At 41.7% G+C, this 11553-nt stretch overlaps 1 protein-coding gene across 1 annotated transcript; it reads right to left on the bottom strand.

Annotated features, from left to right (window-relative positions):
* Positions 1-360: 360 nt before the first annotated feature.
* Positions 361-11212, bottom strand: si:ch211-69b7.6 (neuroblast differentiation-associated protein AHNAK). The gene is made up of 3 exons (XM_056408368.1): positions 11022-11212; positions 8025-8187; positions 361-7814 (listed from the first exon to the last, which is right to left on the bottom strand). The coding sequence occupies exons 2-3, from the start codon at positions 8118-8120 to the stop codon at positions 1092-1094; spliced, it is 6819 nt and encodes a 2272-aa protein (XP_056264343.1). The 5' UTR covers positions 8121-8187; positions 11022-11212; the 3' UTR covers positions 361-1091.
* Between the last annotated feature and the right edge of the window lie 341 nt (positions 11213-11553).

The raw sequence follows: 11553 nt of genomic DNA, 5'->3' as shown, positions 1-11553 counted from the left end.
AAAATGTTTCTTATAGAATATTATTTAATTATGTCTTAATACAACACTAAGTTAATATTTTAAATGCTTATGGTCAGTGTTGTACTTTTGACTTCACTACATGTGTGACAGCTATAGTTAATGTTCTGATTTATAAAATATAAATGAACTTTGAAATGGTGTATTAATATAGGTTATGTAACCTAGCAGTAGATATGTAAAGTAATACATGTTATTATTTAAAAAACACCACCGTCACCATCTGCAACACAAGTGATGAAGATTGTTCCAATGACATAATCTCGATGATTATTTTGTATGATTTTCTTTTACTTTTTGAAGTTTGAGTATGTTAAAAAAAATTCAATCAGGAAACAAGTGCATAATTCTTTTGTGTTTATTATTTCGTACAAAACAATAACATAAGGTATTCCCATAACCCATTTTAACAGCGTAATAGTTACGTCTCAAACAGCTAGTCAGGTTTTCCAGTTATAGAATATATAGTCATCTTCAATTATTTCATTATATTATTGCTTAAAAATGTTGACGCATAACTCTGTTGAAGCACAAATAGTTATAGAAATTATATAAACTCAACTATACTGTATATCTCCAATAAATACAAAAATAAATTGAGTTTCAAAATATCGACATAGCGTATAATACAAACATATACACAACTTTGGATATTTTAACATTAAGATGATAATATGTAAATCTTTTGATCTTGTAAAATCTTTTTTTTTTAACAAATTTCCTCCGAGTTTCAACATCAGCTGTTAACTGAAAAGTTGGACATTTTGGTTGGCAAAGTTAAATGTAGATAATACTCTTAATAATAAAAGAGAGATAACACCTTGTCAAGTAACACATAGTACAAATTACAAAATGTGGAAAACTAATTAATTTACATATTAAAAACAAGTGCAGGAATGCTGTCTCATAAAGTAGGCTTCATCATTAAGAAGCAACAAGATATTTCTTTTTATATACAAACAAACATACATTATAAAATTGCACAAGTAAACAAACAACAGCTTAAATCACACATGTGAAAAGCACTCAAAGAAACATGTGATTGTGCTTCTGGAAACATCAGCGGTTCAAACCTACATGAGGTTGGACAAAAATGAAGTTGGCCCCCCTTTTTGGTAACTTCTCGCCGGGACTTCGAGGTCCATGTTCCGTGGACGAAACTCGGGACCCCCGAGCGTGTTGTACTTTTGGTTTGGCGTCCTTTGATTTTGTTGTTGGGAAAAAGCGGTGACGTAGTATTCGCCCGAGTTGCCGGGGACTCGTATTCTTGGATCTTGAGATGAATGTGGCAAACGTGCGTTAGGTCCCTGCTGCATTGCCCTTTCCTGCATTGCCCGTTGCTGCATTGCCCGTTCTTGCATTGCCCTTTCTTGCATTGCTCTTTCCTGCATTGCAATCTTATCAAGGCTACCAGAACGCATCCTATCGGTTTGTCGGGGGTCCCTCATGTCCATGGTACGACCTGACGGGTTGACCCCCTGTCCGTAGCCGCGTGGCGCCTGGAACTCGAGTTGCGAACCTCTCGATCGAAGCACGTGATCCTTTCCCGTGAAATCGTCGATGTTGAGATCCGCTTGTTTGAAGTTGACATGTTGGCCGAAGCCGGCGTCCGCCTGAGGGTAGCTGGACCTCGCTTGGTGCGCCGCTGGATGTCTGACGTTGGTGTCTACGTCCAGGTCCGGCGTTCTCACGTTCACCCCCTGGCTTTCTAATCTGCGATTCCTATAAGATTGTTCTGTCAAAGTAGGAGAACGGTCATCGATGTTGAGATCGGGAGATCTGAGCTGCAGCCCCGGATTCCGCATTTCCACTGTCGGCATTTTTGAAGCCAATATATTTGGACCCGTGAAATCCCCGATCAACTGTGACGATTTCATATTCAGTTTTGCATTCGGAGGAGGAGTATCCAGAGTGCTTGGTCTCATAGATGCACCAAAGTCCATATCTGGACCTGCAAACTGAGGCGTCTTGAAGTTAGGGAATTGGAATGATCTGTCCAAGTCATAATCAGGTTGTGGAACCTGGATGTTTCCGGAGGGAACATTCATGCCAAAGTCCGGAGCTCTTAGTCCTCCTTTGACATTAGGGGCAGTAAAGTTCACATCAGGGCGTCCTAGATTACCATCTAGATTGAGATCGGGATGATGTGCACTGAGGTCCAGTTTGGGAGATTTGAAACTGGTATCCGGCAAATGTAAATCTGGCATATTTAGATCTGGTAGTTTTGCTTTAGGTCCAGAGAAACTGAGGTCTGGTGTATTTACACTTGGCATTTTAAGTTTTCCTTTTGGACCATTGAGGTCTACATTTGGGATATTTAAGTCAGGCTCCTGGAGGTGCCCATTTATGTCAACGTCGGGGACCTTTGGCATTTTGATCTTGGGCTTTTTAAAATTTAAATCAGGGAAACCCATGTTGACATCTGGAGTGTCCATATCCAACTTGGGAGCATTAAGGTCCATTTTCGGCAATCCCAATTTGGGGACATCGATTCCACCTTTCATTTTTGAAGCTTTGAGATTCAAATCTGGAGTTTTAATCCCGGACTTTAAATTCAAATTTGGTCCTTTTGGTAATTTGGCTTTAAACTTTGGACTGGAAAACTTCACATCAGGCATTTTCAAATGTGGCTTTTTGAATTTTCCAGGCATGTTTATGTCTGGAGCATCGAAACCACCGCTGAGATTGGGACCAGACAAATCTAGATCTGGTGTTTTGAGATCCAGGTTCGGGCCATCTAACTTTGGACCAGAAAGCCCAAAATCAGGCAGGTTGAACTTTGGCTTCTTGAATTTACCCGATGGACCTGAAATATCTAAATCTGGCATTCCCAAACCAGCGTTAGGACCTTTGAGGTTGACATTGGGTGCATTTATGTCAATATCTGGGCCATCAAAGTTTCCGTCAACTTCAGGTCCTTTTAGGGTTGGGAAGCTCAATTTGGGGACTTTGAATTTGGGCATTTTAAATTTTCCTTTGGGTGAACCAATGTTAACGTCTGGAGCGTTTACATCGAACTTGGGAGCTTTAAGGTCCATGTTTGGTAAATCAAAGTCACCTTTTAACTTTGGAGCTTTCAGATCTGCGTTCAGGTCCATCTTAGGTCCTTTTGGACCTGAAAGATTGAATTTAGGCATTTTCAATTTGCCTGAGGGAGCTTTGACATCCCAGTCTGGAGAAGGAAGCTCTGGCATATTTATTTTACCTGATGGCATGTTCATGTTGAGCTTTGGGGCATTAAGGTCCAGTTTGGGGCTTTTAAGATCAACTTTCGGCATGTTTATGTCTGGAGCATTGAAACCACCACTGAGATTGGGACCAGACATATCTAGATCTGGTGTTTTGAGATCCAGGTTCGGGCCATCTAACTTTGGACCAGAAAGCCCAAAATCAGGCAGGTTAAACTTTGGTTTCTTGAATTTACCCGATGGACCTGAAATATCTAAATCTGGCATTCCCAAACCAGCGTTAGGACCTTTGAGATTGACATTGGGTGCATTTACGTCAACATCTGGGCCATCAAAGCTTCCGTCAATTTCTGGACCTTTTAGGGTTGGGAAGTTCAATTTGGGCATTTTCAATTTGGGCATTTTAAACTTTGCATCGGGTGAACCAATGTTAACGTCTGGAGCGTTTACATCGAACTTGGGAGCTTTAAGGTCCATATTTGGTAAGTCAAAGTCAGGACCATCAATTCCACCTTTGAACTTTGGAGCTTTCAGATTTGCGTTTATGTCCATATCAGGTCCCTTTGGACCTGAAAGATTGAATTTAGGCATTTTCAATTTGCCTGAGGGAGCTTTGACATCCCAGTCTGGAGAAGGAAGCTCTGGCATTTGAAGTTTACCTGAGGGCATACCTATGTTTGGGGCATTAAGGTCCAGTTTGGGGCTCTTAAGATTAACCTGAGGCATTTTGATGTCTGGAGCATTGAAACCACCACCGAGATTGGGACCAGACATATCTAGATCTGGTGTTTTGAGATCCAGGTTCGGGCCATCCAATTTTGGACCAGAAAGCCCAAAATCAGGCAGGTTGAACTTTGGCTTTTTGAATTTACCCGATGGACCAGAAATATCTAAATCTGGCATTCCCAAACCAGCGTTAGGACCTTTGAGATTGACATTGGGTGCATTTACGTCAACATCTGGGCCATCAAAGTTTCCGTCAATTTCAGGTCCTTTTAGGGTTGGGAAGTTCAATTTGGGCATTTTCAATTTAGGCATTTTAAACTTTGCATCAGGTGAACCAATGTTAATGTCTGGAGCGTTTACATCGAACTTGGGAGCTTTAAGGTCCATATTTGGTAAGTCAAAGTCAGGGCCGTCAATTCCACCTTTTAACTTTGGAGCTTTCAGATCTGCGTTTATGTCCATATTAGGTCCTTTTGGACCTGAAAGATTAAATTTAGGCATTTTGAATTTTCCTGAGGGAGCTTTGACATCCCAGTCTGGAGAAGGAAGCTCTGGCATATTTATTTTACCTGATGGCATGTTCATGTTGAGCTTTGAGGCATTAAGGTCCAGTTTGGGGCTCCTAAGATCAACTTTCGGCATGTTTATGTCTGGAGCATTGAAACCACCACTGAGATTGGGACCAGACATATCTATATCTGGTGTTTTGAGATCCAGGTTCGGGCCATCCAACTTTGGACCAGAAAGCCCAAAATCAGGTAGGTTGAACTTTGGCTTTTTGAATTTCCCAGATGGACCTGAAAAATCAACATCTGGCATTCCCAAACCAGCGTTAGGACCTTTGAGGTTGACATTGGGTGCTTTTACGTCAACATCTGGGCCATCAAAGCTTCCATCAATTTCAGGACCTTTTAGGGTTGGGAAGTTCAATTTCGGCATTTTCAATTTCGGCATTTTAAACTTTGCATCAGGTGAACCAATGTTAACGTCTGGAGTGTTTACATCGAACTTGGGAGCTTTAAGGTCCATGTTTGGTAAGTCAAAGTCAGGGCCATCAATTCCACCTTTTAACTTTGGAGCTTTCAGATCTGCGTTTATGTCCATATTAGGTCCCTTTGGACCTGAAAGATTGAATTTAGGCATTTTCAATTTGCCTGAGGGAGCTTTGACATCCCAGTCTGGAGAAGGAAGCTCTGGCATTTGTAGTTTACCTGAGGGCATACCTATGTTTGGGGCATTAAGGTCCAGTTTGGGGCTCTTAAGATTAACCTTAGGCATTTTGATGTCTGGAGCATTGAAACCACCACCGAGATTGGGACCAGACATATCTAGATCTGGTGTTTTGAGATCCAGGTTCGGGCCATCCAACTTTGGACCAGAAAGCCCAAAATCAGGCAGGTTCAAATTGGGCTTCTTGAATTTACCCGATGGACCAGAAATATCAAAATCTGGCATTCCCAAACCAGCGTTAGGACCTTTGAGGTTGACATTGGGTGAATCTACGTCAAAATCTGGGCCATCAAAGTTTCCGTCAAACGTAGGTTTTTTTCGGCCTGGAAGGGTAAATTTGGGCATTTTTAATTTGGGCATTTTAAATTTTCCTTTGGGTGAACCAATGTTAACATCGGGAGCATTTACATCGAACTTGGGAGCTTTAAGGTCCATATTTGGTAGGTCCAAGTCAGGGCCATCGATTCCGCCCTTTAACTTTGGAGCTTTCAGATCCATATCTATGTCCATTTTAGGTCCCCTTGGTAATGCACCTAAAGGTTTTAATTTCGGCATTTTCAATTTGCCCGAAGGAGCTTTAACATCCCAATCTGAAGACTGAAGCTCTGGCATTTTTAGTTTCCCTGATGGCATCTCCAAATTGAGTTTTGGGGTATTTAGGTCCAGCTTTGGGCTTTTGAGGTCAACCTTGGGCATGTTTATGTCTGGAGCGTTTATTCCACCACTGAGTTTAGGGCTGGAGAAATTGAGATCAGGTGATTTGAGGTCCAGGTTGGGGCCATCTAATTTTGGACTAGAAAGCCCAAAATCAGGCAAATTAAATTTGGGCTTTTTGAATTTACCTGATGGACCAGAAATATCCAAATCCGGCATTCCCAAACCAGCTTTAGGACCATTAAGGTTGACATTCGGTGCATCAACATTGAAGTTTGGACCTTGCAAATTGCCATCGATATCTTGTCCTTTTAGGTTTGGAAGACTAAATTCAGGCATCTTTAATTTTGGCATCTTTAATTTTGTTTTGGGTGAACCAAGATTGACATCTGGAGTGTTCACGTCAAACTTTGGAGCTTTGAAGTCCATGTTTGGTAAATTCAAGTTAGGGGCATTAAATCCACCCTTTACCTTTGGAGCTTTAAGATTTAGATCTGGTGAGTTTCCGTCTAAATTTGGTCCTCGAGGCAATGTGCCTGAAAGGTTCATTTTTGGCATTTTAAATTTGCTTGAGGGAGCATCAATATGCATGTCGGGAGCATTCAAGGCCATATTTGGTTTCTTCATTGTCGGTAACGTGACTTTACCTGAGGGCATATCCAAGTCCACGTCTGGGCTGCTAAGATCAAGTTTGGGTTTATTATAGTCCATCTCCGGCAAATTCAAATCTGGAGAGTCAAAAGCTCCTTTGAGTTTGGGGGCTGAGAGATCAAAGTCAGGAGTCCTTAACTCACCATCTGGTCCCTGAAAATCCCCGTTAAAATCAGGAACTTCAATGCCTTGTGAATCAAATTTGGGCATTTTAAACTTAGGAGCCTTGTATTTTCCAGATGGAACTTGAGTGTCAACCGATGGAATGCCAAAGCCTAGATTTGGTCCTTTTAGGTCAGCTTTTGGTGAACTCACATTGGGTGCATGAATCCCACCCTTGATCTTTGGTGTTTTGAGACTCAAGTCAGGTGTGTTAACATCAATTTCCCTCTGGCCTGATAAACCAAATGTGGGCATAGTCAATTTATCAGATGGGTTATCAACATCTAAATCCGGTAATTTCATGCTTGATTTCGCGTGTGGCATTTTGACTTTTCCTGAAGGCATGCCAATGTTTGGCCCATGTATATCAACACCTGGCATTTCTAAGTCCAAGTCAGGAGATCTCCCAGACAGCCTGAGGTTCGGTGACTCGATATAACTGGAAGGATTGTCCAGGTTAAGATCTGGGTTTTTCACTCTTTGGGAATACTTGTGTTTACCCAAGAGACCATCTGGGGTTCCGACATTTGGCGTGTTGAACTCACCATCTGGACCACTGAAAGAAGGTCCAGAGAGGCCCAAGTTTGGCATTTTGAATTTTGGCATTTCGTTTGTTCCTTCAACACCGCTGTCAAAGGATGGACTTGTGATATTTGCCCCATTAAGGTGCATCCCCATGTCAGGGGTACTAACTTGTGAGTCCAAACCCATTTCTGGGGCTCTCAAAGTTCTGTTGCTCTCCAGTCCAATTTGACGTCTTTCTAAATTTGGCATCGTCAAGGGAATTGACGGACTACCAGTGTTTGGCAGTTGTAGACCAGCTGTAGTGTTTGGACCCTCTGGTAATGTTCCGGATACATGGAAGTCTGAAGGGTTGAACTTTGGACTTCTAGCATCGACTGTCAGTCTTGGTACCTGAGCTCCACCCATCGGTGGAAGGTTCAGATTTCCGTCATATTTTAGTTCTCCAGCGTCATCAGATAGGGAATCGGCGTCATCGTCGGTGGCCCTTTTCCTGGTTTTCATAAGCCCAAAGTCAACTCCGAGGCGAGGCAACCCCATGTCGGTCTTCATGCTGCCCCGGACCTCGTCGCTTACGATGCTCTCCATGGAACCGAGCGTGTTGCGCTTCATAAACTTCCGGATTTTGGCATTGTAGAGTTTGTTGTAGGAATCCTTCAGCATCTAGAAACATAACCACAACTTGGTGATTGGAATTTTATTAGAATTCCTACATCAAGGCAGATAGTATCGAGCAGTTGGGGTCAATTGGACCGTTGTTCAGTGCAAAAACATCCACACAAGGTGCTAATGATACCTTTAAATTACAGGAAAACCAAATAATAACTAATGTTGGGGTTCAATGCCATTGGACCCGATCATCTCTGGACATACCGTGTCAGGACTCTTGGAACACTCGTCCAAGTTCCCGAGGCTCTTGCTCAAGTTGTTCCTGGTGAGGACTTTCACCATGTCGTCCAACGGCTCCATCGCCTTCAGCACTTTGACACCTTCAGGTGCTTTTGACAGTTGACCAAAATGTTTGTTGTTGTCGGGCCTGAAAAAGAAGAATAACCAAGTGGACCTGCGTTAAAAAACAAGAGCGCTTATCAGAATTCATCACCCAAACCATAGAATCCCTAAACATTGGGCACGGAGTTTAAAATGCATCAGTATTCAACATTTAAATATCTTCAGAGAGCTGCCATCCGGTACTTCTACAATCTGCTAAACATAAATGTACGTAAACTGATAAAATATGAACTGAACAAATAGAATCTAGTGAGTATCTCCTGTTTGACTGGAATTTGTGTAAGGCGTGCTCTTGTGGGGAGCCACTGTTAAAAATCTAAATGTTAAAACACACCTTTCTCCCCCAGTCACTGATTGGCTGAGGAACTGTTGTTGAACCACAAGCTCCGCCTCCTCCGACTGCTCCGAGGTCAGTGTCCTTCCTTACTTAAGATGCACGACTTTTATTTGTCACAGGGTATTTTACAATAATGTGATATTAATACTTCTAGTAAAGGATCCGATCGTTCTTAACCAATCGCAGCGCTCTCGCTCGAACTTCCTAATAAGAAGATCATTTTTTCACTTTCGCCGCCTTCAGCTCGTTTAAAGTGGCGAACGAGAAATACAGGCGCATTAAAACCTTTGGGTGGGGCAAATCTCTGCCAATTAATACAGTCTGCGTGTGGGGAACACTGGGTTGTGTATTTATGAGTCGCATGAATCAAACCAGCAGCGGGGAAGGAATGCCGCTCATAAAGCAATGTGTTGACAGCAGAAGACAGACCATTGATAGAAATGCATTCAAATCTGAACCTTTATTTTCATTAACGTTTTACTGCGGTCTAAATTTTTAAGCTTATTGAGTTACATTTAGAGTCTTTAAAGTAATTTAATACTATTTGTCTACATTTTAAAAGTTTTTTCAGTTACATGTAGAGTCATTAAAGTAATTCAATACTGTTTGTCTACATTTTAAAGCTTTTTGAGTTGCATTTAAAGTCATGAAAGTCATTTAATTATGTTTGTCTACACTTTTTAAGCTTTTTGATTCACATTTACTGTTTGTCTACATTATAAATATTATCTCGATGTATCAAGCGTTCATTTACACTAAAATAAATATTGTGTACCATGACATTCTTCTCCAGTCGGCCTACATGCAGGCGGAGGAGTGACAGCCAGGCGACTACGCAGTTGCATCTCTCAGGTATTTGGGTTATGCGAGGAGAACCAGTAACAGGTTTATCCAGAGCACTGGGAACAAGTTCTCTGTTGTTGGGCGTTAGCTTTTTTTATAAATATACAAAGTAAAAATTAAAAAAAAGGACCACACCCAACTTTTAATATAGAAAAGCACTGGCACACCTCCAAAAAATACAGACCAGAATGTCTATCCATGTCATGGGAAGAGACGAGGCGCATGAATTAAAATGTACGCTTTATTCTGAAACAACGGCGAACGGCAGTTTTAACCCCGTCATAATAAAAGTGTCAATTTAATCCAAATATATTTAACGTCATCAGACATTAAGGACTCAAATAATCCCACAATAAATATCGCTGGATTATTTTGAAAAATAAATAAAAATTACCCAGCAGAATGTTGACGTTATGCTCGTCCCTATTAGCAGAATTTAAAGAAATATATCAGACAAAATAACTGCGAACCACAAAATGATGTCACGATACAACAATGCCAGTATGCAAACAAATATTTTAGACAGTAAAAATGTTCTGTGCTCTACTTATTCTCCTATTACGGGCATCGGAGCAAAGGAGGCCGCTGATTAACCACTTAAAGAGTTACGTATTATGTTCCACAGGTGAGCCAAAGTGCACCTGGCTGCAGGTGTAAAGAGGGGAAAGCTCCAGTCGGGAGCAGCTGATGCACATTAGAGATAACAACGGATCGAAACACGCTCCTCAGGTCATAAACTATACTTTGAGCGATCTGCACATTTGTAATTAAGCAGCAGGGGACGTCATTGAGAAGGGGGCGGGGCTAATCACATCAACTCTCTTAATGGTACTTATGTAGTATAGAATCAGAATCAGAATCAGTTTTATTGCCAGGAATGTTTACACAAACGAGGAATATTTTTGGCGGAAGGTGCAACATTTAGACATGACAAACAACAATCAACACAACAGCAACAGTGAACTTAAGTATCAGATAAGATAAGATAAAGATAAAGTGCTCGGACAACAAATAATGTTAAAGTGTTTAGGTGTGTGCTTCAAGTGATGTGTGTTTAAGTTAAAAGTGTATGTTAAAGTGGCATGTGTTTGGAGGAGGCCTCCAGTTAAAGTGCATGTTAAAGGGTGTCAATTGATATTAATATCCCTTTTTCTTTTATTATTGTTTCTGCATGTTTATAAAGAATAAATGATGAATTACATTGTTTATTATCTTGTATCCAGTTGTTTTTTTAGGGGTGAATTTATAACATCTGACCAGAGACTACAGGGTTAAAAAATACTCATTTACAGTAAAGTTACATTAATGTGCCGAATAAACAAATAAATATAACTGACGTTACTTTTTAAATGAAACCGTTTTTTTCACCGTTTTATAGAAAAAAATAATTACGAGTGTTTTGATAAAAGGCAAGTGGGCAAAACAAATAATAATAAAACTGTGCGACACAAAGAAAACAAAATGTATGTACACACATGCAGGTTGAACATGATGCACTAACAGTTGACTAAAAACAACTGCAACAAAGAAAAAGATGAACTTTAACAACTTCTCAAGTCGAGATGAACGCTGGACTGAAACTACCCGGATGACGACACCTGAAACTGAAATAGTGACACTGCCCCTTTAAGGACGCGGCGCCACCCGGAAAACAGAGAACCGTAAAGAAGGAGACTGACCTCAGGGTCCATGCGGCCGGTTAAAGGTGTATTTTGGGGGGCTGAAGTCGCGTCGAGGAGCTTCCGGCACACGGTTACGAGTCCACGCCGTCTGCCGCGCAGCTGGAGACTGAGGAGAGCCGCTGCGGGCGGGCGGCTCACCTGAGGCGGGAGAACAGGTTCCGCCCCCGGAGCCCCGCCCCCTTTAACTGTCAACAAACAAAAACACACTCACACTCACACACTCTCACACACGCCCTCGTGCAAACACACCCTGACTACCTCAAGGCCGCGGCTCATATGCACACACACACACACACACACACACACACACACACACACACACACACACACACACACACACACACACACACACACACACACACACACACACACACACACACACACACACACACACACACACACACACACACACACAAGCACACACACACACACACACACACACAATCTGTGCAATTAGAGTTTAATAATTGATGCATTGGAGCGTTCATCACTTTCATGATGCAGCCAATGGGTTCATTCTGACTGCTGT

Source organism: Pseudoliparis swirei, chromosome 24 (assembly GCF_029220125.1).
Source record: "Pseudoliparis swirei isolate HS2019 ecotype Mariana Trench chromosome 24, NWPU_hadal_v1, whole genome shotgun sequence".
NCBI classification, from domain to species: domain Eukaryota; kingdom Metazoa; phylum Chordata; class Actinopteri; order Perciformes; family Liparidae; genus Pseudoliparis; species Pseudoliparis swirei.
Note: the sequence above shows the minus strand (reverse complement) of the source record. Positions and strands in the feature narration are given on the sequence as shown.